At 58.1% G+C, this 27,332-nt stretch overlaps 2 protein-coding genes across 8 annotated transcripts in view; one reads left to right on the top strand and one right to left on the bottom strand.

Moving 5' to 3' along the window:
• The window catches only part of DHX30 (DExH-box helicase 30), a 30,773-nt gene extending 11,389 nt beyond the window's left edge, over positions 1-19,384 (top strand). The window contains exons 2-19 of one of the 2 annotated variants that reach the window (XM_068176501.1): positions 994-1,124; positions 3,217-3,327; positions 5,215-5,570; positions 6,239-6,386; positions 7,384-7,533; positions 8,024-8,176; positions 8,942-9,763; positions 10,883-10,961; positions 11,460-11,564; positions 12,563-12,738; positions 13,987-14,193; positions 14,516-14,597; positions 15,573-15,766; positions 15,841-16,000; positions 16,238-16,395; positions 16,859-16,962; positions 17,047-17,186; positions 17,687-19,384. In XM_068176501.1, coding sequence (XP_068032602.1) covers positions 994-1,124; positions 3,217-3,327; positions 5,215-5,570; positions 6,239-6,386; positions 7,384-7,533; positions 8,024-8,176; positions 8,942-9,763; positions 10,883-10,961; positions 11,460-11,564; positions 12,563-12,738; positions 13,987-14,193; positions 14,516-14,597; positions 15,573-15,766; positions 15,841-16,000; positions 16,238-16,395; positions 16,859-16,962; positions 17,047-17,186; positions 17,687-17,922 — 3,512 coding nt within the window. In that variant the 3' untranslated portion in view covers positions 17,923-19,384. The remainder of the gene's footprint in view (positions 1-993; positions 1,125-3,216; positions 3,328-5,214; positions 5,571-6,238; positions 6,387-7,383; positions 7,534-8,023; positions 8,177-8,941; positions 9,764-10,882; positions 10,962-11,459; positions 11,565-12,562; positions 12,739-13,986; positions 14,194-14,515; positions 14,598-15,572; positions 15,767-15,840; positions 16,001-16,237; positions 16,396-16,858; positions 16,963-17,046; positions 17,187-17,686) is intronic. The other variant, XM_068176508.1, reaches the window with a different exon arrangement.
• A 5,282-nt stretch (positions 19,385-24,666) lies between these two features.
• Positions 24,667-27,332, bottom strand: part of MAP4 (microtubule associated protein 4) — a 147,476-nt gene continuing 144,810 nt past the window's right edge. For 5 of the 6 annotated variants that reach the window (XM_068176517.1, XM_068176525.1, XM_068176561.1 and 2 more), the window contains 3 exons: positions 27,170-27,282; positions 25,302-25,479; positions 24,667-25,142 (listed from right to left, as the gene is read on the bottom strand). In XM_068176517.1, coding sequence (XP_068032618.1) covers positions 25,135-25,142; positions 25,302-25,479; positions 27,170-27,282 — 299 coding nt within the window. In that variant the 3' untranslated portion in view covers positions 24,667-25,134. The remainder of the gene's footprint in view (positions 25,143-25,301; positions 25,480-27,169; positions 27,283-27,332) is intronic. The other variant, XM_068176531.1, reaches the window with a different exon arrangement.

Below are 27,332 nucleotides of genomic sequence, written 5' to 3'. Positions count from 1 at the left end.
TAAACCCCATTCCCAGGCTCTAATGCAGTCATCTCAGTCATTTCAGGAAGAAGTCCTCAAGCATTTTTTCATGTTCCTGCTGCTGGTTGGATCTAATGTGTGAGACCCTGGATTGAACCCATGGATGGGGGGGACGCTGCAAACGCCCAAATTGTGCAAAGTGCTTACTGCTCAGTTGGGTTTTGATATTGAGGAGTGGCAGACAGAGCTGGTGGGGAAACAGCACCGGCTCCATGCTGGTGAAATGGCTGGACACGAGCCCAGGGGTGCCCGGGTGGGCAAGAGGCCGACAGCCCCTGGGCCGTGCCAGCCCCAGTGTGAGCACAGCCCAGGGCAGGGATTGTCCCCTGTGCCGGCCCTGCTGAGGGACCCCCTGGAATCCGGGGGCAGCTCTGGGCCCCTCCCAGCAGGGGAGCCCTGGAGGGGCTGGAGCGTGTCCAGGGAATGGAGCTGGGAAGGGGCTGGAGCCCCAGGAGGGGCTGAGGGAGCTGGGGAGTCTCAGCCTGGAGAAAAGGGGGCTCAGGGGGGACCTTGTGGCTCTGCACAGCTCCTGACAGGAGGGGACAGCCGGGGGATCGGGCTCTACTCCAGGGAACAGGGACAGGAGGAGAGGGAACGGGCTCAGGCTGGGCCAGGGGAGGTTTAGATTGGACAGCAGCAGGAATTTCTCCGTGCAAAGGCTGCTCAGGGCTTGGCAGGGGCTGCCCAGGGAGGTTTGGAGTGCTCATCCCTGGAGGTGTCCAAGGAGCACCTGGACATGGCGCTCAGTGCTCTGGGCTGGGGACAAGGTGGGCATTGGGCACAGGGTTGATTTGATGATCCTGGAGGTCTTTCCCAGCCTCAGGGATCCAGGAGCTCGCTGGTGCCTGGAGATGCTGCAGGTGAACCCTGGACCCTCTGCCTGCCCCCCATCCTCCCCAGGAGCCGGTGCTGCAACGGGACTGCACAGCAATTGGGAGACATTTAGTTCCTCTTTGGTTCTTTTTTTTCCAGATTCCAGAGACTTACTAAAGGAATTTCCACAGCCTAAAAACTTGCTCAACAGCGTGATTGGCCGAGCCCTGGGCATTTCCCATGCAAGGGACAAGCTGGTGTACATCCACACTAACGGGCCAAGGAAAAAGGTAATCCCATGCTGCTGGAAAGGTGGGACACAGAGTGGGAAGGGAGCCACAGAACTGCTAAGCCTGGAAGTAGCTGTCTAGTGAAAATCATAGAGTTTTAATTCCACTTAAAAGTTGTGTGATAATCTTTCAAACAAGAAATATTCTCACTTCTTCCTATTTGTCCTGACCTTCATGTGCTTTAAAGGTGTATAAATGCAGGTGCTGTTCCTCTTTTTGTGTGGATATTCTTCTTTTAAGTGACTTGCTGTATCTGGCCTTTCTCAGCAGATAGACACATAGTCTGTTGCTTAAATGTGCTTGTGTCCTACTACCTTAAAAAATTAAGATTTCAAAGCTATATTTTAGCCCTTAGGACCCCTAGATTTGATTGTAAATTCCAATAGAACAAATTCTGAAGCCTAAAATGTCCGATTGTGACCAGAAAAGAGGAGTTTCTTTGCAACTGAGGGAGGCTTCTAATAGTACTTAAGAGCAGAATGAAATACAGCCTCTTTGTTTGTTAAATGAAGCGGAGGAGTTCCAAGCAAACAGTTTTCCAGGTACTTTGAGCTGTCACTGGGATGCCCGAGGCCCAAATCTGCATCTGGGCTGTGAACTGAGCAGGAATTACCTAATGGTGCTCCATGGCCAAGGCTGTGCCTCCTCCTGTCACACCAGCTCTCATTGCAGAGCTGAAAGCCCTTTCCAGCTGAAGTTTAACTGTAACCTACATTCCAGGAAAAGACTCAGTTCTGATGGCTTAACATTTTCCAATAGCATTCTGTCTAAAATTTCCCAGACAGTTTTTATTGCCACATCCTTTTTAAGCATCCCTGGATTTTAGGGGATACATTAGTAATGTTACTTCAGAGTTCTTCATTATTTGTGTTTGTTTTTCTTGCTCTTTCTCAAGCAGTAGTGCAGTTTCCCAACTTAAATTTTGGAATACCATAGCCAGTGCCTCATCCCTAAAATTTGGAATACCCCAGGCAGTGCCTCATCGCTTTAGTTTGTGTAATTGGTTCCCATTCTTGCCAGCACTTAAATAGATTAATGTGGAGAGTAACTTCAGATTAAAACAAAAAACTAAACCAGGAAAACGATAAGGAGATAAAGGAGCTTTGGGAAAAAACGAGGGTTGGCTCACAAAGGAAAAACAACCCAGCAAATGTGGACTGAAGGACAGGTGAGAGCCTGGAGAGCTCTTGTTGGATGTGAACAGGGGGTTTGTGAGCACTTGGCCTTCCTGAGACACCTTTTTTCCCAGCAGGTCTGTGCTTTCCAGGCTGTGCCCGAGGCAAAACCCATAGCAATTGCCTCCCTGAGCCAGGTGCAGGGGCAGGAAGGCAGCCAGCCAGGTGCTGGGGAGTCAGGAGCCTGTGCTCCAGCCTTGGGGGATCCACTGCTGCCTTTCATCTGTGCTGCAGAAGCAGGAGAGAATTCCCTGGGCATTTCCCTCTTGGAGCCTTGTGGCATCTGCAGCGCCGGGAGCTCTTGATTTGGAGCACTTGTGTGAAGAGGACAAAGTTCAGCTCTCAGCATTCTTTGCCTCTGCATGTTTTTCGTGCTCCCTGGCAGGAGCTGAGCTGGGGCTGTGGTTCTGCCAGTGCTTGTGTTGGGCTGGAGCTGGGTGCTCCTGTGCCTGGTGAAGCTGGAGTGCTTGGGAGCTGAGGCAGTCCTGTGCTGCTTCCATTTCAGTGAGGAAGCAGCTGGGAAGATCTCCTGGCTGTTGCAGCTGGAAGGTGTTGGGGAGGGGATCTGCTCCAGGGCACGCTCTGGCTGCTGCGGTGTGCAGGACAGCCCTGGGATGGAATTGTTCCTGTAATGACCTCCTGGCATTTATCCCTGGGAGCTGACATGCTGTGACACCACAGGCCGTGCTGGACCTCAGCCCTGCAGCTCCCGTGGGGCTGTGGCACCTCTGTGCCCTGCTCAGCCTTTTCCTGCAGTGCTCCTGCCATGGAGCTTCCCGTGGAGGGACCAAGACACTGTTCAGTTTTCTTCTGTGTTTCTCTTCCTTGCCTGGGGTGCAGAGATGGTTGCAGTGGGTGTGCTGTGGTGGAGGGGAGAGCTTGCCCTGGCTCATCCTGTGGTTCTCCTTACCTTTCAGAAAGTCACTCTCCATATAAAGTGGCCGAAGAATGTGGAAGTGGAGGGCTATGGGACCAAGAAGATCGATGCGGAGCGGCAGGCGGCGGCTGCAGCGTGTCAGCTCTTCAAGGTGAGCTCTGCTGCTGCCCAGCCTGGCCAGGCTCACCCTGCAGCGTGCAGCCAGCCTGGCCTGGTGATGGGAGCTCTTTCTCTTTGCCTCTGCACTCCCTTAGTCGGCCCCTCTGCCATTCAGGGGTAGAGGGCCAAGACCCGAGTCTGAATCCATTTGACCTTAAAATCCCGCCTGCCTCAGGTAGTGCTGGTCCTTGTTCCTTTTGTCCCGGACCTTAATCAGCTCCTTAGCCTCAGCATCTGCAGCGAGTAGAGTTTCCCTCGGGTGGGTTTGCTGGTCACTAACCCCCACTTCTGCCAGTGCAGCTGGGGGTGTTTGCAGTTGTAGGACCTTCAGAGCCTCCTGTTTCCTCTTCATCAAAGTCAGTGTGGCAACTACATGTAGTAATTTACTGTTACTCCCCAGTTATGCTTTTTTTGGCACTTATTTATGGCTGGAAATGGATGTTTGCAGCCAGTATCAAACAGGCACAGTAAAACTATAAAGGTCGCTCTTGAAGGTGTGAAAGAGATTATTTTTATCTCCAGCTCTGCCCCTGGCAGTTCTGTGTTACCCTGAGCAAAGTGAGACTGATTTTGGAGTTTCCTGTTAATCCATTCAGTGGGAACAGGCATATCTCTGTACTCAGGGGAAGATGCTGAGGATGCTCTGGCAGTGACAGCTTTTGATTTGCTTGTTGATCGGAATGCTCTTTGAGGAAATAGCCAGCCTTCAGAAATTCAGGAGAGCAGTGTGAAAACTCAGCTTATTCAGCTGCTTAAGCTGATCCTCTAATTCTGTGATCAGCACAACTTGCTTCACTCACTGACTTCATTCCACCTCACTCAGTCAGCATTCACTGGGAATACGTCCTGGTTATCCTCTCTAGTCCAGTTCCCTGCTTTCTTTGAGACCTTGGAAGTTTTCAGTGGAAAGAAAATGCCCTACTGATGCATTTTCCCCTCGTTTTGGAAATGGCTGAAGTGTACTTTAGAACTAAAACCAAAACCCAACCACCTGAAACCACAGATTGAACGTGTAAAGCTTTCTTTGCCAGCTAAACTGGAACCTGGCAGAAGACCTTTGTGATGGGAGGCCTTGTGTGATCACAGCTACAGAAAGAGCTACAAATGCTGCCTTAAAAGTCATCAGTCCAAGAAAATTATTAGTGTCTAATTAGTGCAGAGTGAATACAGAGGCTTTGAGTAGAGCAGTGAATTTTGGTATCTTAGCACTCCCACAGCACAAAATAATACAACTTCTTCTAATGCAGAGATATTAAAGCCATTATATGGCCTAAAGTTGTAACATTTAATTTATTAAAATTAAAGCTAGAACTTATTGCAGCAGTCTGGTAATTTCAAAATGGTGTGTGCAGCACTCTGGATATGTCTGGAGCTTCTGCAAGGTTCAGTGCTAAATGGTGATGGTAGGAAAGTTTTTAATTACTGCAGGCTTACTTCAAAACCTGACAGGTTAGGGACATTTTCCTGCTGTTTGTACAAATAACTGTTCCTGGGAAATGGAAGGAGATGAACCATTCCCTGAATTCTCACCCTGTGTTATCCCAGATTATGCTAGTTCAGACTAGCCTTCCCAAAAAGATGCATTTCCTGCTCCAAGGGTGGTTTCAAAACTTGAGGGTGCTAAATATAGCCAAGAGTCTGTAAAACCCCAGTAAATCCTGGCCCACCCGTTCTAAGGAGCTGTGTGGGGCTGAGAGCCATACCCTGGGGAGGGAGGGCAGGCACCAGATTCCCGCTGGGACGGAGCAGCGGCGGGGGAAAGCTCAGAGCTCCTGCAAGTGCCTTTCCTCGCTCTGTCTTTGCGTGGGGAAGGAGGGGCTCCTGCCCCGCCGTGCCCAGCAGGCCGTGGGCTCCCAGAGCTGCCCCGTCTCTCCCGCAGGGCTGGGGCTTGCTGGGCCCCCGGAACGAGCTCTTCGACGCGGCCAAGTACCGGCTGCTGGCCGACCAGCTGGGCTGTCCCGACGAGCGCTGGTGCTCCGAGGGCAAGTGGCGCTCCAAGTCCGGCCCCTCCCTCGCCGACCTGTCCACCTGCTGGCGCCGCATGGAGCCCGACGATGCCATCCAGCCCATGGAGCAGGGCAGGATGCCCAAAGCCATGAGGAGGGAGGAGCTGGAGGAGGGGGAGCTGGAGGAGGGGGAGCTGGAGGAGGGGGAGCTGGAGGAGGAGGCGATCGACGTCTCGGATTACCTGCCCATGGCACACCCCGACGCCCGGACCCCCGGCAGAGACGCCAGGTGGGTCTGACTGGGAGTGCTGAGCCAGGGCAGAGGGAAGGGAGGGTTTTCCTGTGGCTGGCGGGGGCTGGAGATGGGCCAAAGGAATAGTGGGGCAGCCTGGTCTTGTACCTGGCTGCCATCCAGGGAATGCACAGACTTCTTCCCTGCAGCTCTGCCCTCTGGAGAAACTGCTGCCAGTCTTGTTACCTGCCCGATTCTTCTGTGCCTAAAGACATTTCCATCCCCAGAAGTGGTGCATGTGCACTTACACCAGGTTTTGACCACCCTGGTTTTGAGGGCAGTGTTAAATCTGCTCCCTTCCATCCCCATAGCTGCCTGCTTGACTTTATGAGCACAAATCTTGGATTTTTAGTAGGCAGCAGGAGCAAGATCTGTAAGAGATGTAGGCGATGGTGGTTATTTCTGTGATGTGGTTTTTAAATTCAGAATTATTTAATAATTAAATCTGTCTCGATCTGTTGATGCCTTGGTGTAAAGGTTTGATTCCTCTGTAGTAGGTGGCTGGGCTGGGCTGGGCGGTTGTGGCTGACAGATTTTAGTAGCAAGGGACAGCTGGACTCTGCCCATCACCAGAATTACCTGGGCTTCAGCTGAGTAGTTTCAGAGCTCAGTAGCACTCCTGGAGTGAGGCGGGTCTGAGCACAAGTGGGCATTGGTACATCCAGCTCTCCTCATGTCCCATGCAGCCGAGGAGGGGGTTCCATTGAAATGACAGACGACAACACTGCCATCCGTGCCCTGACGCAGTTCCCACTTCCCAAAAACCTCCTGGCCCAAGTGATTCAGATTGCAACCTCTTCCTCCACGGTCAAGGTAAGGTGCTGTCTGACCTCTGCCAGGAAGGAAGCTCAGGGGCTCCAGCTGGAATCACTCTGGATGCTTTCTTTGGGCAGCAGAGCTGGGGAGAGGAGGGAAGTTAAAACTAGGCCTAGAGAAATCAGTGTGAACAGCAAAGAAAAGACTTTGTGGTCAGAACTGAGGGAATGTCTTAACGGAACCCTGAGGAATGTTGCTCCTGAGGCCAGGGCAGTGGAGGAGCTGCTATCTGAATGAAGGAGGTATTTTCTAAGGTTTGCTTTCCCCATATGCCTGCAAGAAGCACAAGTTTGTGTTGCTGGGAGCGATGTGTAATTCTGTGCTGATAGAATCTTTCCACAACTCCATTCTTGCCCGTATCCGGTGATCCTCCTTCCCGGGATGTGTCACCCACCTCCCAGGGCTCGTGTGCTCAGCAGAAAGGAGCTGAGCTCCACCCTGAGGCTCTCAGGATGATCCCCACAGTTGTCTGCTCTCACTTTGGCTGAGACAGCACCTGTGAGCTGGGGGGTGGAGTTCAGTGCACTAACCTTCTTCTAGTGCTTCATTTAAAAAAATCCAACAAAGTCCAACAAATCCAGCAAAAAACCCCATGGTGAAAGGTCAGAGGGGCCACACAAGGAGTGACTGAGACCACTGGGTTGGTTCCGCTGGAGCAGAGCAGACTGAGGGCAGAGCTCAGCAGGGGCTGCAGCTCCTCCCAAGGGACAGCTCCAATCTCTGCTCCCTGTGGCAGGGACAGGACCCAGGGAACGGCTGGAGCTGGGCCAGGGAGGGTCAGGCTGGAGCTCAGGGAAAGGTTCTTCCCCAGAGGGTGCTGGGCACTGCCCAGGCTCCCCACGGAACAGGCACAGCCCCGAGGCTGGCAGAGCTCCAGGGGCGTTTGGACGCGGCTCCCCGGCACAGGATGGGGTTGCTGGGGTGTCTGCAGGGCCAGGGCAGGGGCTGGGTGGTCCCTGCTGTCCCACGGAGCCTGGTGCTGTCGTTCCTGCAGGAGTACATGCAGTTCCGCACGGTGGGCACCAAGACCAAGATCTGCAAGCTCACGCTGCGCTGGCCCTGCCCCATGACCTTCGCGGCCAAGGGCCGGCGCAAGGTGGAGGCCGAGAACAAGGCAGCAGCTCTGGCCTGTCAGAAGCTGAAGGTGAGTGCCCCTGGCTGCTGCATCCCCTGGGGATGTGCCTGTGGATACAGGCTCCTCCTGCCTCACTCGCTGAGCCTGGCAGGGGATGCTGGGAACTTCCTGAGCTTTGACTTGTGTAATGAGCTAATGCTTGATGAGCTCATGCTTAATAAACATCTACTTCCAAACCTTGGGATTCACAGCACGCCAGAACCATAGCAAGGGACTCAGCAAGAGGGTTTTGCGGTCACGGCTGCTGTTCCTCTGATGGGTCTGTTTGAGACCTTGCAGGTGTAGTACCAGGGCAGGTAGTTGGTTCTGGTGAGTGTGGTCCTGCAGAGTTGGAGTGGGATCGTGTCTGGTTTCTTGCTGTGGCAAGAAAAGCAGGAATTGGTGTGTTTGGGGTGGTAGGGATTTGGCCTATCCAAACATGGGATCCAAGTGCTCAGTATCCCAGCCCTTGGTGTGAGCAGCCTCAGACCTGGTGGTGTTGTTTGCCTGTTCCCTGCAGAGCCTTGGCCTGGTGGACAAGAACAACAACCCCCTGAGCCATGCCATGTACAACATGACTTCCCTGCGGGAGCTGGGCGAGAACCAGAGGAAGCCCTGCCACATCAAAGTCCCTGAGGCCACCCTGCGCAAGATTGAGAACTACCTGAACCACGTAAGGCTCAGCCCCCTGAGCATCCCCTTTGCCTGATCCCCTTCCGCTTCAGGAATCGGATGTGATCGAAAGCTTCCTGTCAAAATGTTGAGGGAATTCATAGTTTGATTGTTGCCACAAAACCTGATCAGTCTCTGCTGCCCTTTGGGGAAGAGAGACCCTTTCTGGGCAGTGACCTTCCCTTCTGGAAAACTCAGGGGTTCTTAAGGTTCAATCCAACAGATGTGATTGATTGAAAGTTCAGCAACTTTAATCCCATGAACATCTGGACCAATGCTTTGATTCGTGTTCTAGACAATTCCTGACCTCTTGCTCCTTGTAGTTCTTCCTGTGGGATGTGGGACTTCAGCTTTTTCTTTTGCCAAGACAGGATATTTCTGGCTTAGCCAAAAGCTTGTGTTTTGCCTAAGTTATGTGTCTGGGTGGTGGTGTAACTCGATAGTTTCCAAAAGTTGTCTTTGAGGGGCTGTTGCACTGCAGAGCTGAACTTACTGGTCTGTGCCTGTTGGCTCAGGCGGCAGCACTAATACCCCTCCTAAAATAGGGAATGCAGCAGGGAGCACACAGGGGCCTGCCCAAATTAGTTCTCACTTAAATAACCTCAGTTCAGAGCATGACTGAGTTACCCAAGATCTGAGGGGAACCTTGGCAGAGCCTTGGCCAAGCCAGACTGGCTGAGTCTGTTCCAGGCACTTGTTCCTTTCTGTCCTTCACAAGACCAGTACTAACCTTGCTGTCCTTGCCTACTTCCTCCCCCTCTCCCAGTATCCCGTGGACATCAGGGAGTCCAGGCCCCGGATTGCCGATGACATGATGAACCTGACCAAGGAATCTGGTGCGATCAGCGACGCCATCACGGGGAAGACCTACATCCCCATGCTGGAAGCAGAGGAAGTGCGCCTAAGCCAGAACCTGCTGGCCCTCTGGAAAAGGAGAGGAGCCTCGTGGCAGGAGAGCCACCCGCTGCCAGTAGACCCCCACAAGGACACCATCCTGTCAGCCATCGAGCAGAACCCCGTGGTGGTGATAGCAGGAGACACGGGCTGCGGGAAGACCACGCGGATCCCGCAGCTGCTGCTGGAACACTACATCCTGGAGGGCCGCGGCGCGCGCTGCAACGTGGTCATCACCCAGCCCCGGCGCATCAGCGCCATCTCGGTCGCCCAGCGCGTGGCGCAGGAGCTGGGGCCCAACATGAGGAAGAACGTGGGCTACCAGGTGCGGCTGGAGAGCAAACCCCCCGCCCGGGGAGGGGCCCTGCTCTTCTGCACCGTGGGCATCCTGCTCAGGAAGCTGCAGGGCAACCCCAGCCTGGAGGGCGTCAGCCACGTGGTGGTGGACGAGGTGCACGAGCGGGACGTAAACACGGATTTCCTGCTCATCCTGCTCAAAGGCATCCAGAAGCTGAACCCTGACCTGCGCCTGGTGCTCATGAGCGCCACGGGGGACAACCAGCGCTTCTCCCACTACTTTGGGGATTGCCCCGTGGTCAAGGTGCCGGGCTTCATGTACCCGGTGAAGGAATACTACCTGGAGGAGATCCTGGCCAAGCTGGGCCGGCACCGGCACCGGCACTACGAGATCAAGGTGGGTGTGCAGCGAGGGGGGAAGCTGTCCCCCTTGGATGGGGCACTGGCTTCTGGCCTGTCAGCAGGGGGACAGTTCGGGCCTGGGACTGCTCCTGCTTCCCTGTGCTTGTTGGACACTGCTTGCTTGGCTCTAACTCCATGCCAGTCCTCGTGAGGTGAAGTCAGCTTAGCAGAACCTCAGAGTGTTTTGATTAAATTATGCATAAAGATGACTTCACGTTGGGGTCAAGTTGCTTTTGTCTCCCTTTAATGGGAAGTTTGATGTTTGAGTAGGCTGAGAGCTCATTGCTGTGTGTACACAGACACAGAGTTGAGTGTTTGCACACCCTAGGCAAGCCTGGCTCAGGACTGGGATGGTTGTGGCTTCCAGCACTGTTACCTCGGTGCTCACCATCCTGCATGACTGAATTCCCTGATTGCTGCTTTCTGCAGCTGCTCTGACCCCCTGGAAAATGCCCTCCAGACGTGTGCAGTGCTCTGGGTAATCCTACACCAGGGGTGGGTCACGGAGTCACACACTCACAGAGGTTAGCCAGCATCTCCAGACGTTTTCTGGTCCAACCAGCTGGTCTGGAGTCTGTCAGCCCATTTTTCCAGCCTGGAGAGATGTCTCCCTGTGGCTGAGCAAGTGTCTGGAGTATCAGCCACTTCTCCCAGTCCTGGATCATCAGCAAACTCACTTGGGCTATCCCGTTGCCTCCAGGGCATTCTTCCTGTTTCTGTTGTGGCAGGGATTTTATGTGAGCTTTAGTAGTCTGTTCCAAATTCCTGAGAGCTACAGGAGCTCCTGCTCGGAGCCTGATGGATTTGAACTCCCAGGTGCATGTGGCAGTCTTGTCCCACAGAAATCTCGTGGGAAATGTGTTCCTTGTGAGGTGCTGCTCAGCAGAGGCGCACGGGTCTGGACAGTGGGAAGGGACTGTGCATTCTCTCTGCACAGCAGGGAAACTGGCAGCGCTTATGACCAGAGCATGCTCCAGATGGAGCCCAGACCAGGCTCCTGGCTCCAAGTCCTGGGCAGGCTGTCCACGTGAGGCGTTGGCTGCCTGCAGAAGGTGCTTTGGAGTGCCCCTATGCTGTGCTGACACCCCCTGACCCCCTGTCCTGTCCTACCCAGCAATCCGACGATGAGTGCGTCCTTGACCTTGACCTGATCACCGACCTCGTGCTGCAGATCGATGCCCACGGAGAGCCAGGTGGGTCCTGCCTCGCCCCGAGCTCTTCCTTCTGCTGGGGGGAGAGAAAGGGAGCCCCTCCAGAGCCTTTGCAGAGACAGCACGATGCTGAGCCTCTCGTGCCAGGGCTCCTTGATTTCCTGCTGGTCCGAGTGGTCGTGAGCCATGTGGCACGAGCAAATTCTGAGTCTTTAGCTAAGATGGGGTTGGACTCCTCAGTGTCCTGGCAGCTGTTCCAGGACTTGTCTGTGCTCCAGCACTGGGAGCCTTGTGCTGCCTAATTGCCTTTCCTATCGGAGCCTCATCCTTGTCAAATACCTTGCCTGGAAGGTGATGTGTTTGGGAAGAAGGCGGGACTCTCAGGTGACTTCAAGAGATTTAAGTGTTTCAAAGCTTGTGATATTCACTGTCAAACTCCAGGTAGCCTGGTAGCTTTCTGCCCTGGAAATGTGTGTCACCAGCTGGGGAAAAGCACTTGGATTTAGAGGCTGTGTGTTGTTAACTGCTGGTGTGTTCCAGGTGGGATCCTGTGCTTCCTCCCTGGCTGGCAGGAGATCAAAGGGGTGCAGCAGCGGCTGCTGGAGATGCTGGGCTCGCAGAACAGCCGCTACCTCGTCTTGCCAGGTGAGAGGGCAGGGCCAGCCCCTTCTTCCCAGGATTCGGGAGAATCTGGGACAGTTGGCTTGATGTGCCCCTTCAGCTTTACTCTGCTACAGAGCTGGTGTGCTTTGATGTCCCAGCTGTGTAATGGTGTGTGGTAAGTGTGAGTAACTCCTCCTAGCAGACGCTGAGTAACTCCTGTGTGTGATCAAAGAGAGTGGCTTCCCATTTGCCTCCAGCAAATTGGAATTAGGCAAGGGGAAGGCAGCTCAGTTCTGCACTGCTGTGGCTGCACGCTGAGCCTGCCCAGAAAAGATCTCAGGACCTGTTCCTTGGGATGCAGGTGGACTCCGGAGCTCAGCTTTGATCAGTGAATTTAACATTTCTTGCCCCAGGAGGAAATTTACAACAAAAGCCAGCTGTGCTCTGCAAAGCTCTTAAGGGTTTTGGCATTTTTTGTTTGTTTTTTAGCAGCTCTGCCTATTCAGTGTCAAACCAGGGCAGAGCTTTGAGCAGCTGGGCTGTTAATGAGTGCAGGTGTAGTTTGGTGGAAAGTGCTTGCTCTCCTCTGCCTCACCGTGCTCTGCCAGGAATTCCTGCGTGGTGCTGAGCTGTGACAGGGCAAAGCTGGCATACAGGACAGCCATGGGCCCTCACTGAGAGCCACTTCTGACAGAGTGGGCCCATGTGGCAGTGAGAATCCCTGCCCCGAGGGACTTTGGAGGAGAGGCAGCTGCAGAACTGGACTGTGAGAGGGTGTGGGATTTCTGCCAGGGATATTCCTGGGGTGCCAGCAGGCTCTGGGACAGGAGGTGAGCAGAGCTCGTGCTGCTGCTGAGCCACAGGTTGCAGCAACTGAAATGAGGCCTTCCCTTGAGACTTGTGGGAAATTTTCCCTGGGGTCTGGCTGGCAGGGAGCCGCTGGCTGTGCCCTCTGGCAGCTGGCGTCCCCATGTCTGCGAGAGGTGACGGTACAAGGAGAAGCTCAGCTGGGCGGGTCTGACTCTGGTTTGGTTTCCCAGTGCACTCCAACATCCCCATGATGGACCAGCAGAACATCTTCCAGAGGCCTCCACCAGGCGTCAGGAAGATCGTGCTGGCCACCAACATCGCGGAGACCTCCATCACCATCAACGACATCGTGCACGTGGTGGACAGCGGCACGCACAAGGAGGAGCGCTACGACCTCAAGACCAAGGTACTGCTGCCTCGCCGCCTCTGACTCATTTGGGACACTCTGGAGCAGAGGGCTGTGGTCAGAGGAACATTCAGGTTCCTCGATGATAATAATGGGATGATGGAGCTGCTTCCCATTTGGCCCCTGGGGCACAGGCGTTGTCTTGTTGGGGGAAGAGTGCTTGACTCCTCATCAGTGTTTGCTTTGTCCAAGCTCTGGGCCAGGCTCCCCATCAGACTCTGAATTTTTTCAAACCAATTTAAGGCAAATCCTACTCCCTTCCCAACTCTGTTTCACCACAGAAGACCAGTAGCTTTTCTCTTTGCTTTCAGCCTTTTTCTATGATTTCATCAAAAACCTCTTGCTGTCCCTCGCAGGGCAGCCCTGACCTGTTGGATCCTGCTCTTGTTTCCAGCTCTCCTGGCCCAGTCCCTGTTCCTCAGCTTTCCAAGGGGGATCTGCTGCCCCCAGGCCCGTTCCTGGCCGTGCTGGGCCCTGAGCCTGGGAAGGCTCTTGTTTGTACACCTTTGCAACAAAGTGAAGGCAACTGTGCTGCTGCTGCTGTTGGGAAAAGGAATTGTGGCAACATCCCTCTGCCCCCGTTCTAGAACATCATCTCCCAGGGCCATTCACACCTTGGAACAGTTCTGGTTTAAAGCCAGCCCTTTGGTATTTGCCCAGTTTTATCCCAGTTCAGAATGCAGACCCCGAGGCAGGGCTGGGATGGGGAGCCCCAGGATGGGACAGGGACAGGTGTCCAGCAGGTGGCATCTGGGTCCCATCCACGCAGGCCGGAGCTGCTGCTGGACAGAGACTGGCATTGCACGAGGCAGGAGAGTGGGAAAGGCTTCCCTGGCCCTCTGGGACCATTCATCACTCCTGAGAGTCCGAGTTCTCTTGGCTGGGAGGAACGATGGCAAAGGGAGGGACTTTGGATATGGACCTGGAGGGACAGGACAAGAGGGAATGGCTTGCACTGCCAGAGGGCAGGGTTAGATGGGATATGGGAAGGAATTCTTGGCTGTGAGGGTGGGGAGGAGCTGGAATGGATTTGCCAGAGCAGCTGTGGCTGCCCCTGGATCCCTGGCAATGTCCAGGGCCAGGTTGGACAGGGCTTGGAGCAGCCTGTGACAGGGGAAGGTGTTCCTGCCACGGCAGGGGTGGCACTGGATGGGCTTTGAGGTCCCTTCCAGCCCAAAGCAGTCTTGGGTTCCGTGGTTTGACCAGGCCAGAGCTGCGGGAGCGCTCACCCTGCTGCTGTCCCCACAGGTGTCCTGCCTGGAGACCGTGTGGGTGTCCAAGTCCAACGTGGTGCAGCGGCGCGGGCGCGCCGGGCGCTGCCAGTCGGGCTTTGCCTACCACCTGTTCCCGCGCAGCCGCCTGGACAAGATGCCCACGTACCAGGTGCCCGAGATCCTGCGCACGCCCCTGGAGAACCTGGTGGTGCAGGCCAAGATCCACATGCCAGAGAAAACGGTGAGCACGGCACTGGCTGCGGGGACTGAGGGGGTTTGTGGAGCCCCAGGGACAGGAGTAGGAGGAACCCAGAGCGCTGATTGCTTCAGTTGGTGCTTGGCTAAACACGCTGCTGCCCAGGGAAGTTCAGACCAGGAAATGTGTAGATCCCTGAGATCACAGAGTGTGTCTGGAAGCTTGAAGGAATGGAGAGGGCTGAGCTCATATCCCTGGAGGCAAACAAAGAGGGAATTGTGCTGCAGTCTGGGTTCCTGAGGGCTCTCACACCTCTATGGGAAACAGGCTCACTTGTTCCCTTTTCCCTTCCCCTGCTGTGTTGCAGGCAGTTGAATTTCTCTCCAAGGCTCTGGACAGCCCTGACATCAAAGCTGTGGATGAAGCCGTGATCTTGCTGCAGGAGATTGGTGAGCTAATTCTGTGCCCTGGAAATGTGTTTGCTGTTCTCAGCATGGGAATGGGACTTGGCACAGGCTGCTGCGGGGCAGACTGGGCAGGATTGTCCCTGGGTGGGGATAGCAGTTGACAGTGACTTTCCCAAACCACGTGCCCTGTGCTGTTTTATTTCCCACATTGCTTTGCTTAAAAATTTGGGATAGCTTTCCAAGGTTAAAGAAATAAAGGGGAGGCAACAGAAAAAAGGGAAGTGGTGATGTGCAGTTCAGAGGTGGGTGACAGAAGGAAGGGAAGTGTTGATCTGGAGTTCAGAGGTGGGTGACAGAAGGAAGGGAAGAGTTGATCTGGAGTTCAGAGGTGGGTGACAGAAGGAAGGGAAGAGTTGATCTGCAGTTCAGAGGTGGGTGACAGAAGGGAAGTGGTGATCTGGAGTTCAGAGGTGGGTGACGGAAGGGAAGTGTTGATCTGGAGTTCAGAGGTGGGTGACGGAAGGGAAGTGTTGATCTGGAGTTCAGAGGTGGGTGACGGAAGGAAGGGAAGTGGTGATCTGCAGTTCAGAGGTGGGTGACAGAAGGAAGGGAAGTGGTGATCTGGAGTTCAGAGGTGGGTGACAGAAGGAAGGGAAGTGGTGATCTGGAGTTCAGAGGTGGGTGACAGAAGGAAGGGAAGTGGAGATCTGGAGTTCAGAGGTGGGTGACAGAAGGAAGGGAAGTGTTGATCTGGAGTTCAGAGGTGGGTGACAGAAGGAAGGGAAGTGTTGATCTGGTGTTCAGGCCTGGGCCTTGTGGATGGTGCTGTGGCTGTGACAGCTGTTTCTTTGTCCTGAGCTGTTAGACCTGGGGGTTCTGGGTGCTTACTGCAGGCCCCTGTCCGTGTGCCTCTTCTGGAGGTCACCCCAAATCTTCCCAGCCCTGGCCGTTGCCCCGTCCCCTGTTTTGGCTGCGCTGGGAGCTGATGGATGTGCCACATGGGTGGCTCTCCTGCAGGAGTGCTGGACCAGCGGGAAGCCCTGACCACCCTGGGCAAACGCCTGGCCCAGATCTCCACGGACCCTCGGCTGGCCAAGGCCATTGTCCTGGCCTCCATCTACCGCTGCCTCCACCCGCTGCTGGTCATCGTGTCGTGCCTGACGCGGGACCCCTTCAGCAGCAGCCTGCAGAACCGCGCCGAGGTGGACAAGGTGAGGAGCCCCCCGGCACACGGCGGGAGCAGGGGCCGGGGGCTGCCCGTGGCTCAGCTGTGTCCCTGTCCCAGGCCAAGGCTGTGCTGAGCCGGGAGAGCGGCAGTGACCACCTGGCCTTCGTGCGGGCGGTGGCGGGCTGGGAGGAGGTGCTGCGGCGCAGGGACAGCCGTGCCAGGGACAACTACCTGCAGGACTACTACCTGTACGGGCCCAGCCTGCGCTTCATCAACGGTGAGTTCAGAGCCATCCCGCCCCTCCCCTGGCCCCAGCCGCCTGCTGCACAGGGAGGGACGCGGGGCACACACGGGCTGTGCTGGGCCGGCGACCGTGGGACCGGGCAGCGTCTGGCTTTGGCCCAGGACAGGTCTCCTGTCCCAGCCCAGACTGGTGCTGCCCTGCTGAGGTGACTCATTCCATGGCGGGAAGGAGAGGGTGAATCTCATCCCGGGGGCTGTCTCCTCCCTCCAGGCCTTGTCAAGCAGTTCTCTGAGAACCTCTATGAAGCCTTCCTGGTGTCATCCCCTTCCGACTGTACCATGCCCTCGTCCGTGTGTAACCAGTACAGCGAGGAGGAGGAACTGGTCAAGGGTGTCCTCATGGCTGGGCTCTACCCCAACCTCATCCAGGTACTGGCACTGCCATTGCTCTGCGGGGATGGCTGTCACCGCAGGTGGCGCCGGGAAGTGCTGAGGTGCCAGAGAAGCTTCTGCTCTCTTGGGAGTGAGTGTCCAAGCCAGACGTCCTGCCCTGGGCTGCGGCCTGCACTCCAATGCTGTCCTCGATCCCCACTCACGAGGAGTGGCCACCCCAGCGTGTGTGGGTCCATGTTTAGGTTCTCATCACTGGGTTTGGGAGGCATTGAGGTGGCATTTTTCTTCTGTTGGCTGCCTGAGGTGGCATCCTCCTCCTCCTGTTGTCTGTGGTGGCACTGGGTGACTGCCAGGTGTGGTCACCCCAGGAACGCGCTCCACTAACCCATGGAGCTCCTGGGAGTGGAGGGATGCCATCGCCCTCCTCCTCTCAGAGGGGTGGCTGTGGCTGTCAGGGCCGATGCTGGTGCAGGTGTGTGACAGTCCCCTCCCATGGCAGGTGAGGCAAGGCAAGGTGACGCGCCAGGGGAAGTTCAAGCCCAACAGTTACGCGTACCGGACCAAGGCCGGCACCGTGCTGCTGCACAAGTCCACCATCAACAGGTGGGTGACTGGGGAGGGGGTCCCCCGGGGCAGGGGCAGTGGCCGTGCCCGGGCCTGGCCGGGCTGACAGAGCTGCTCCTGCAGGGAGGCATCCAAGCTCTACAGCCGCTGGCTCACCTACTTCATGGCCGTCAAGTCCAACGGCGGCGTCTTCGTGCGCGACTCGTCCCAGGTGCACCCGCTGGCCGTGCTGCTCATGACTGACACCGACATCCACGTGCGAGGTGAGTGCTCCGGGGCGCCCAGCCTGCTCCAGCTGCTCCCTGGCCCCGGTTCCTGCTTCCCAAGGCTCTCGGCTGGGCACGCATTGCTGTGGCGGGGCCCTGGAGGTGATGGTTTGTGAGCTGTTCCCAGCTGCTGCTCTGCAGGGAGACAAAGCCAGCCCCGGCAGGCTGAGCCTTAGGGCTGTGCCTGATCATCCTGGGGGAGGGAGCTGCGCTGGCAGGATCCCGCTTGTCCCTGGGGATGTGTCCAGCCTGTGGGGTTTTGGCACTGCTGCAGTCGGTCTCTAGCCCGCGAGCTCAGCAGGGCTGTGCCATCAGTCACCTTCTGTGGGAAACTGGGAGATCCCAGTGCGTGCTCAGAGCTGCCTGGCTTTTGTGGAGCTGTTGGCCCAGTTGGGTCCCCCGACAGGGCTAAAACGAGTGTGGGGAGGAGCTGCCTCGGGCAGCAGAGGAGCCCCAGCAGCCCCGTTCCCCGCTCACGCGCTCTCCCTCCCCCCAAGATGACGGCTGGCGAGCGACGGTGTCCCTGACGGACAGCGACCTGCTGGTGCTGGAGGGGGACTCCTACACCATCCGCCTGCTGCGCGACTTCCGCGTGTCCCTCTCCAAGATGGTGGAGACGTGCCTGTGCTACGAGATGGCCGCGATCCCCGGGGACCTGCACCACCAGCACAGCCAACTGCTCGACATCCTGGTGGATCTGCTCAAGGGCCCTCCCGGCAGCTTCGGCTCGTAGGCGGAGCTGCAGCCTCGTGTGGGGACTTGTAATTTGTATAAAGATGTTCACAAATGTTTATTTAAATAAAGTTCTATTTATCCCTTGTGAAGTCATCTCTCTCCATCCTAGAAGATTAATGTTGTCCGAATCTCCTGCTGTCGGCTCCGTGCATGGTCACCGCGTGGGAAGAGCAGCGCGGTCCCGCCGGGAAAGGACTGGGAGTGCCGACGGACCCCGGCGCGAGCTCCGTGGACGCCCACCCGCCTCCTCCGCTCGTCCAGCGCCAGTCCCTGACCGGGAGCAAGGCCGCGGCTGCTGCGGGCCCTCCTCTGCCCCCTCCCCACGGGGCCAGAGCTGCGCTGGGCTCAAGAGGAGGACGGATGTCCCGGCTGTGCCAGGATCGTGGATGCAGCAGCTCCGGCAGGGAGGGGATCGCTGATCGTCCTCTCTCCACTCTCCTCATGGAGGAAGCCCCGAAAGCACTGGATGGAGAGGAATTCCACGGATGGAGAGGAATTCCACACGGGATCCGAGGGGCCCTGCCAGCCCCAGCACAGTCGTGGCGTCCGAGTGTGAGATGTGACTCGTCCTTCCCAACCTGCCTGTACTTCTCGTCCTCTTGCGTTGTTCCTATGAATTTTTTTTTAATTCCTCTTCTCCCCACGTGGAGGAGGCCGGATCCCTGTCCTTTGTGCAACACAGGACGTGATTGTAGCTGCCAGGCTGCCTGTGAGCGCCGCTCCTGCGGGAAGCCAGGAGCAGAGGCACAAAACCCTTTGTTTTCTATGAACAGGGACCATATTTCTGTGGAAGGAGGATTGCGACAGGCACAGCACTCACTGAGGAATCTGGAGCTTAATCCCAGCTTTGCCTTGGATTCTCTGTCCGAAGAAGACAGTGACCTACCTCACAGGGCTGTTGTGAGGGTCGGGGTTTGTAACGGGAGCCCTCGGGCCCAGGGCTGTGCCCCCCGGGGCCTGGGCTCCTTTCTTTTTATTCCCATTTCTTACGCTCTTTGTACCTGCAGCCGGGAATGGGAGCGAGGCCGTTTCCATGGCACAGGGGCTCCTGCCCCGCGCCCCCCGGGGCCACCCTTCGGTTCTCCCAGTTCTACCATTTAAGTTACTGCTCATGGGCTGTAAGGCACCGTGGCTGTGCCAGCACAAGGCCCGGGGGGCCCTTGGAGTCCTGCAGCCTGGGGTCACTCCAAACTGCTCATCTTCATTTCACTTGCTTGAGGTTGTCACTATTATTTGACCAGTGTTTGTTTCTTTTGGCCTGTATAATGGGCAGTATGGTTTTCCCTTCCAGCAGGTTTAAAAAAAAAAAGGAAAAAAAAGACAAAAAAAAAAAAAAAGACTAAGCTATTGTCTAAATGGTTCCGAACTAGTGTGATATTGGGATACTTCCGTGGCTGTTATGTGATACTGGATCTTTTTACAACATAGATTAAAGACAATAAAAAGGGATAGAGTAGGAACTGCCTCTGTCCTCCTCATTCTTTTTTTACTTTGTTTTTTTTTTTTTTTTTTTCTGCAAAGGTTGGGATTTTGTGCCTTTCCCTGGGTAGGGAAGAGCAGCAACAACTGCTTCTCTGCTGGGAGAGGTGCAGAGCTGCCCTGGGGCAGTGAGGGGCTGCAGGGCCGTGCTGTGCCCCCACACCGACCCCAGGCACCCCGAGGGGACAGCGGCTGTGGGCACAGAGGGCTGGCACTGAGGGAGGGCTGCTGGGGGGACATGTCCTGGTGCTGCTGGTGCCTGGAGAAACCGGCCCAGCGCGTCCCAGAGCTGCCCGTGCCTGAGGAAGCCAGCCAGGGTGTCCCGGTGCTCCCGTGCCCGGGGGAGCTGAGGGTGGCTGCAGCTGGGGCTGTTTCCGCAGCAGCGCTCCAGGAGGGGCAGAGGAGCGGCTGCTCCAGGCACGGGCACCTGGAACTCGGCTCCCAGCCCTGTGTGGGGTCTCGGGTCAGGTCCAAGCCAGGGTGGGAAACCTTTCCTTTATCTGTGTCAGTGGCCGGGGGCACCTCCTGGGAGGTGCTGGTACCCTCCAGCTGACTGTGCCAGCTGTGCCAGCTGTGCCTTGGGCACCGAGGCTCCCACAGGGCCCTTGTCAGCCCAAAGCCCCTTTCCCTCTGAGCCCAGGCTTGAGGAGCAAAGCCAGGGATGGGGATCCTCCTGTGGCTGAAGTCAGAGGCACCCAAATTCCTCCAGCCCCTCCTTAGCGCTCTGCCAGCACCACCTCAGGTGCCCCCCGCCCGGCCCCTCCCGCCCCACAGAGTCACACCAGCCCCAGGAGGAACATCTAGAAGCTTTATTTCAACCCTTTACAATAGTAAGAATCACAACATCAAGTCAGGAAATGTTGCTAAGGAGACGACGCTCTCGCAGCCCCCGGGGAGGGGAGACACGAAGGCAGCAGACACCGCTGGGCTCCCCCCGAGCTGTTGTCCCACACCAAGCACTGGCCTCCCCTCCCCAGCCCTCGCCTCCCCACCGCGGCGCAGGGACAGCGGAGTCCCCCCCTCCTCGGGCACCCTGCAGAACAATCCTATGACACAAAATAATAATAACACGTTACATTTAGAGAACACGACGCGCGCTGCTCACGCCTCACAACAGCCCGGTGAGGTAAAATTGAATCCCCCCCACCTTTGCAGATGGGGAAACTGAGGCAGAGAGGTTGAACGGCTTCCCGAGCCCACGGAGGGAGCCGAGGGCCGGGATCGCCCTCGGGGCCGAGCCCTCCTCCCCGGCCGCAGCCCGCGGTCACTGCGCTCGCTCCTGGCTCGGTTCCACTGGGGGACAGCGGGGGCTGCAGGCGGCCGGGCGGGGGCACGGCCCGAGGGGCGGCGGGGGCACGGCCGAGCCCTCGGGACCGTGCGAGGAGGGCGGAAAGCGAGCGCTGCCCGGGCGAGGGAGGAGGGAGAGCCGGAGCCCCTCAGCGCCCTTTCCATGCTGCTGCTGCTGCTGCCGCCGCCCGGAGCCTGTCCCGCCCCACCCGCCGGCCACGAGCCCTTGGGGACATTTCCCCTGAGCCTGCCTGGAGGTGCTGGGCCTTGGGGACATATTTCCCCTGAGCCTGCCTGGAGGTGCTGGGCCCCAGCCCGGCCTCAGCAGAGCCGCGGCTCCGCGGGGACTCGGCCCTGGCCCCTGGGGAGCCCCATCACCCCCGAGGACGAGGACGCCACCGACACGGAGCTCCAGAAAAGCCAGGAATTCTGCCTAAGCACGAACACGCGAGGGTCCCGGGGCCCTCTCGCACACGGACGCTGCGCGGGGACAGCGCCAGGGGCAGTGTACAAACTACATTCACTTTGCGGCCGGAGCCGGGCGGGAGCCACGGTTGCGCGAATGCCGCTGTCAAGGGCACACGAAGCCCCGAGGAACCGCGAATGCCGCTGTCAAGGGCACACGAAGCCCCGAGGAACCGCGAATGCCGCTGTCAAGGGCACACGAAGCCCCGAGGAACCGCGCCTGCCGCCGATGCGCCGGGAGGCGCCGGGCTCCGGCCCGCAGGAAGCGCAGCCCCGCCGGCACGGAGCTGGCCCCCAGCCCCGGCGCCTCCCCACCGCCCTTGGGCGGCTCAGCCCCTCCGGAGCGCCGCTGCCCGCCCTGAGCTCTGCACGGGCCTTCGCCGAGCGTGCTGCCCGGCCCCGCTCAGCCCCTGCCCGGCCCAGAGCCCCCGCAGTGCGGCCACAGCGGGACAGGAACGTGTACATTCAACTCGCGTCTCATCCAGAGCTCAGCTCCTGTTCCTGCCCGCATTTGCTGCTGCCTCCAGCCCCCGATGGAGCCACCGGCGCTCGCAGCCCCTTCCCAGCAGCGTTAAGTACCCAGCTCATCCCACCTCTCCAGAGAGGAAACTAAACTCACTCCAACCACACACGGCTCCTTCCCGGCCTAGCAATATGTACATCCGCTTCCTCAAAATAAAATTAAAAAAGAAATCCGTATTAAAACTGAAGCTGTCCTAGAAACACCACGGCAAACTAGTGTATCTGGATTTAGTTCATCAGCTAAACACAGGCACAACAAGTGTTAGAGAAGTGGCACAGAAGCACGGGCCGGGGCTCAGCTGGGCCGGGGTTCGGGCAGGGACAGCCTGGGCACCGCACGCAGCCACCGCGGCCCGGCCAGGGCCGCCCGGCGCTCGGGAAACCATCGGAAAGCGGAGAAAAGCAGTGCGGGGAGAAGGTGACGCCACTGCCCTTTGCAGCGGGGCAGGGCTCGTTTGCTTTTTGCAATCTCAGAAGATAAAGTGCAATGTTGCCGCTTGCCTTCCTCCTGCAGCCCCTGAACCGGGACCGGCTGCCTCCCTTCGCCCGGGGCCTCACCTGGGCACCCCGGGAATCTCAGCCCGGGGCATCCCAGGGAATCGCATCCCAGGGAATCTCATCCCAGGGCACCCCGGGAATCTCAGCCCGGGGCAGCCCAGGGAATCGCATCCCAGGGAGTCTCATCCCAGGGCACCCCGGGAATCTCAGCCCGGGGCAGCCCAGGGAATCGCATCCCAGGGAATCTCATCCCAGGGCACCCCGGGAATCTCAGCCCGGGGCAGCCCAGGGAATCGCATCCCAGGGAATCTCATCCCAGGGCACCCCGGGAATCTCAGCCCGGGGCAGCCCAGGGAATCGCATCCCAGGGAATCTCATCCCAGGGTATCCCAGGCCACCACAGGCCTGGGGTGCCCCAGGAAGAGCAGCAGGAGGAAGGCAACATCTGGGCCTCCACCTCCTCTTTGGTTGCCCACGAACGTCTGCGGCCGCTGCCCAGCGCACGAACCCCGCTCGCAGCGCCCCTGCCCGGCCTGTGAGCCTGGAGCTCGGCTCCAGCCCTGCCAAGGCCGCCCTGGCTGGTCGCAGGCTGGACCCAGGAGGCTCCAGCCTGGGAACCAGGCTCCAGGCTCAGCGTGCTGCCGGGGGGCTCACCCTGCTCCTCTCCTCTCCTTCTAATTTTCCCTCAATTCAAATGCTGGAAAAAAAATCGACCAAAGCAAAGGCAAGGCTGCCGAGCTGAAGCTGGTGTGCAGAATTTAGCAGTAAAGAAAGAAGGAAGCGTCACGGGAGGGCAGTGATATATACCGGCACACGGGGAACGAACAGGGCTCCGGGGAGCGGGGCCCGGCTCCCGCTCCTCCCTCCGAGCGAGGGCCGGTGGCGGCGGCTGCTCGGCAACGCCGGGGACACACGGGGACACACCGGGAGGGCAGGGAGCGACGGCACGGCCGCCTTCCCCGGCTGGGATCACAGGGATGCGGAGGGGAGAGGTGGGGAGGAGGAGAGGAGGAGGAGGAGGAGGAGGAGGAGAAGAAGGAGGAGGAGGAGGAGGAAGGGAAGCACTGGGAGGTCTCTGGGTATATATAACCGCCCCTTTCAGGTGCAAATCTGCATCGTTTAAATTTGTATTCAGATGAAAAAGCACTTATGAAACTACCAGACGACTTTGATGCAAACTAGTACATTTTAATGCCATTTTATTAGAAACCATGCAAACTTTAATATAAAAAATACAAGTGCAATAAGAATCTTTGTGTGTAAATACAGATTCTGGGTTATCGTGTCGTTGTTGGCTTCCCAAAGAAATACTCCCACAAGCACGAGAAGCTGCAGGCTTCCCTCTGTCCCCTCCTGGAGCAGCCCCCCTTAGCCCACGCCTGGTTCAGTTCTCTTTGATCCCAGTGTTTTGTTATTCTGCTTGCCTTTTTTTTTTTTTTTTTCTTTAAATTAGTTTGACCACCCAAGAACACTTTCGTTTCGTTTTGTTTTGTTGTAATTTTATTTACATTTCGTTTCTTTAGTGTCATTTGAAACGAGGAGCTCCAAGAGTGGTTAAATCTCCTTCCTAGTCAGAGCCGCAACTCCCTGGCACCAAGCCTGCCCTGCTGCCCCCGGGATGAGCGCTGCCCTTCCCCGTTCCTGCTGTCCCTGCTCATCCCGGCGCTCGCTCGGGTCCCCCATCCACCACCCCAAAACCCACACACCCCCCGCACACCCCCAGACACTCCCCACACCCCCACGGACCTGCTGCAGCCTCGCAACTCCCGGCCCGCGCCCGCCTGCCCCCGCCGCGGCCGCCTCCTGCTCCCTCCAGCCTCGGCCCCGGAAAAACGGGAGAGATCCCGGGGCCGGTAATAAATAAACCACCGTGGGAGAAGGCACCCCGGGGAGGGCTCGCGAGCATCAATTAACACAGCTCCAGCATCAATTAACGCATCTCCAGGTCAACACAGGCTCCACCTGAGCTCTCACAGCACAGTTTGCCCTTTACACATTCCTGTGCCTTTCCTTCCGGACACGGCTTAATCCCATGAACTCGCTCCATCGTTTTAAAATATTAAAAAGAAAAAAACCCCAAACAACAACAAAGAAGTTACAAGGGCTGGATATGTCAGTAAGAAGCCAGCACGGCAGCAGCGGTTAAATGTCCCTACTCTCCTACGGGTCGGAAAAGAGGGAAAGAGAAAAGGAAACTTAGCACGGGTTCGAACACGATAAATCATCAACACTTCGTCACAAAGAATAAAAGGTTCAAGTCAACCGTTAAAACAGCCTAACGAGTGTGGAGGGGATTTGTCAGCATCCCAAAGGCGGCAGAAACTGAAGCGGCGAGGAGGGAAGGGGTTAAAAAAAGAGACAGAAAGAAAGATCACAGCTTATCCCTGTCAACTCGGCCTGGCCTCAGCCCGCAGCCAGGGCTCTGCTCGGCCCCGGAGCTGGGGCCGGCCCCGACGCGCACCAACACTCGAGAGTCCCCGGGCCAGCGGGACGGGCACGGGGAGGGAGGGGAGCCCTGCCCGGCCGCCGAGGGACCCCAGCCCGGGCGGGGCCGAGCGCTCCGGAGGGGCCCGGCCCGCGGAGCATCGTCCCCTTCCCACCTAAAGGCAGAGCCGGGTTAAGAGAGCCAAGCTGGGGTCCCGGGGCGTGGAGCGGGGCCGGGGGTCACAAGCCTTGCTGGGAGGGCGCGGCCGGCGGCGGCAGCGGTGACGGGGAGGCGACGGAGCCCAGGCTGTCGCTGGCGGAGGTGCTACGCCGGGGGCAGGTGCTGCTGGAAAGGGTGGGGGGTTTGGAGACGACGATTTCCGCTCCGTGGTCCGTTCGAGCCTTGGCCTTCGCACGGAACGTCAGCTTGTGAGACTCAATCTGCAGCGACACAAGGGCACGGGACAAGGGGACACGGGGAGAGGAGGAGACAAGGGACAGGAGGGGAATGGAAGACGATACCATAATGTCATCATTAGATGCCTGGAAGATAAAAGGCAATTTTCTGAATTAAAAGAAAGGCACGACAACCCTGCGGACGTCGCTAGCAGCGGTCGGGGGCTGCGGTGGCAGCGACGCCGCCGTGCCCGGGGCTGCCGGGCTCCCTCCCCCCGGGCCCGGGCGGGGCCCGCCGGCACTTACTTGTTTCTTGGATGCGAGTGTCGAGGCTCTGCATTTCCCTTTGGTCGGCGGTGCCCAGGGCGGCCAGGGCCGGCCCCACGCCGTTCTCCCGCGGCGCGGCGGCCGCGGGCAGCGCGCCCGGCCCCGGCCCCGCTCCGTTCGCCGCCGGGAGCTGCGCCGGCTCCGCGCCGCCCTCCGCCTGCAATGACAGCCGTGGGCACGGGTCAGCAGCGACGGCCGGCCGGGGGAAGGCTGCGGGGGCAGGTGATGGCAGCGGGAATCCCCGCTCCTGGGAAAGCAAACCCGGGCGGACCCCGGGGCCCTGGAGCTCCTCCGAGTGCTCTCGGGTCCCGGAGCTCAGCTGCCAGCACAGCTGGGCAGCCCGGACAGCTGGCACGGGGAATGCCAAGGACAAACCCCAGTGTTCTGGGGCCCAGGGCTGGCGTGGGGTCGCTGCTGTGACACTGGATCATGACCTGGGGACACCCAGAGCAGCTGGGGCTGCCCCTGGATCCTTGAAGTGTCCCAGGCCAGGCTGGACAGGGCTGGCAGCAGCCTGGCACAGTGGGAGGTGTCCCTGCCATGGCACGGTGGCACTGGATGTCCTTAAGGTCCCTCCACTCAAAGCAGGACTGTCCTGCTGGCAGCTCTGAGGCTGCCCCAGAGGGGTTTTCTCTGCTTCCAGAGCCACCAGCCCGTTGGAAACAGCATCCTCTCAGACCTCACATTTGGAGAGGGACTTTCCTGAGGGCCTGGAGTGACAGGATGGGGGAATGGCCTCAGGCTGAAGGAGAGCAGGGGGAGACGGGATATTGGGAAGGAATTGTTCCCTGGGAGGGTGGGCAGGCCCTGGCACAGGGTGCCCAGATCCAGCTGGATCCCTGGCAGTGCCCAAGGCCAGGTTGGACACTGGGGCTTGCAGCAGCCTGGGGTAGTGGGAGGTGTCCCTGCCATGGCAGGGGTGTCACAGGTCCCTTCCAGTGACTCCCTGAGAACAATTCCCAGCTCCCTGGGGTTGTTCCAGTGACTCCCTGAGCACAATTCCCAGCTCCCTGGGGTTGTTCCAGTGACTCCCTGAGCACAATTCCCAGCTCCCTGGGGTTGTGCCAGGCCCACACATCCCTCAGGGACAGAATGTCCCCTTCCTGAGCACAGATGTCCCATTGCTGCAGCCAGACCTGGAGCGTGCAGAGCCGAAGCTGGGGACAGTTTGTGTTCCCGTGGGACGGGATGAATCAGCCCTGAGAGCTGTGCTCTGCTCTCACCCCCACACAAACAGGGCTGAAGGACTGGGCCGGACAGATCCTTCCAGCTCGGGGCATTCCATGGTCTGTAAATGCTCCCAAGACTGCCAGGTGCTCTCTCCCAGACCAGAGCAGCTTTCACTGGGGGTGAAGGCCCCTGCCAGCCCCTCTGCTGGGCCCACAGCCTGCAGTGATCCCAGCTCTCAGGTTCCAAGAGGAAGGATGGAGATGGGCAGTGCCAGCCCTCGGGAATGCCCAGCAGGGTCAGGCACCCCGAGGGGGGTCCAGCTCTCTCCTTTCCAGCCAGACTTATCCTGGGCTCCATCCTCACCCAGGTTCCATCCTCACCCAGGCTCCATCCTCACCCAGGCTCCATCCTCACCCAGGACTCCATCCTCACCCAGGCTCCATCCTCACCCACGGCTCCATCCTCACCCAGGACTCCATCCTCACCCAGGACTCCATCCTCACCCACGGCTCCAGCCCCACCCAGGGCTCCATCCTCACCCAGGGGTGCACAGCAGAGGCCCCAGAAGCAAGGAGGCTGTCCCAGGCTGTGCTGGAGGAGCTGCACAGCAGGAGCAGCAGCAGAAGGACAAGAACTGGATCAAAGCCATCCCCTGGCTGTGCCAGATCCCCCCTCACCTTGACGGCTCCTCCGGCCGGCGAGTGTCCCACGTTGTCCAGAGATCCCACTTTGGCCTGGGCCTTCTCCTTGAAGTTCAGCTTCTGGTTCTCGATTTTGACGTCTCCTCCCCCTGCAGGGACATGGAGCAGGGCTGAGTTTGGGGTCCCACCCAGGAGCCCC

Source organism: Anomalospiza imberbis, chromosome 1 (assembly GCF_031753505.1).
Source record: "Anomalospiza imberbis isolate Cuckoo-Finch-1a 21T00152 chromosome 1, ASM3175350v1, whole genome shotgun sequence".
NCBI lineage: Eukaryota > Metazoa > Chordata > Aves > Passeriformes > Viduidae > Anomalospiza > Anomalospiza imberbis.
The sequence above is the reverse complement of the archived record's forward strand: the minus strand, read 5'-3'. Positions and strand labels throughout refer to the sequence as shown.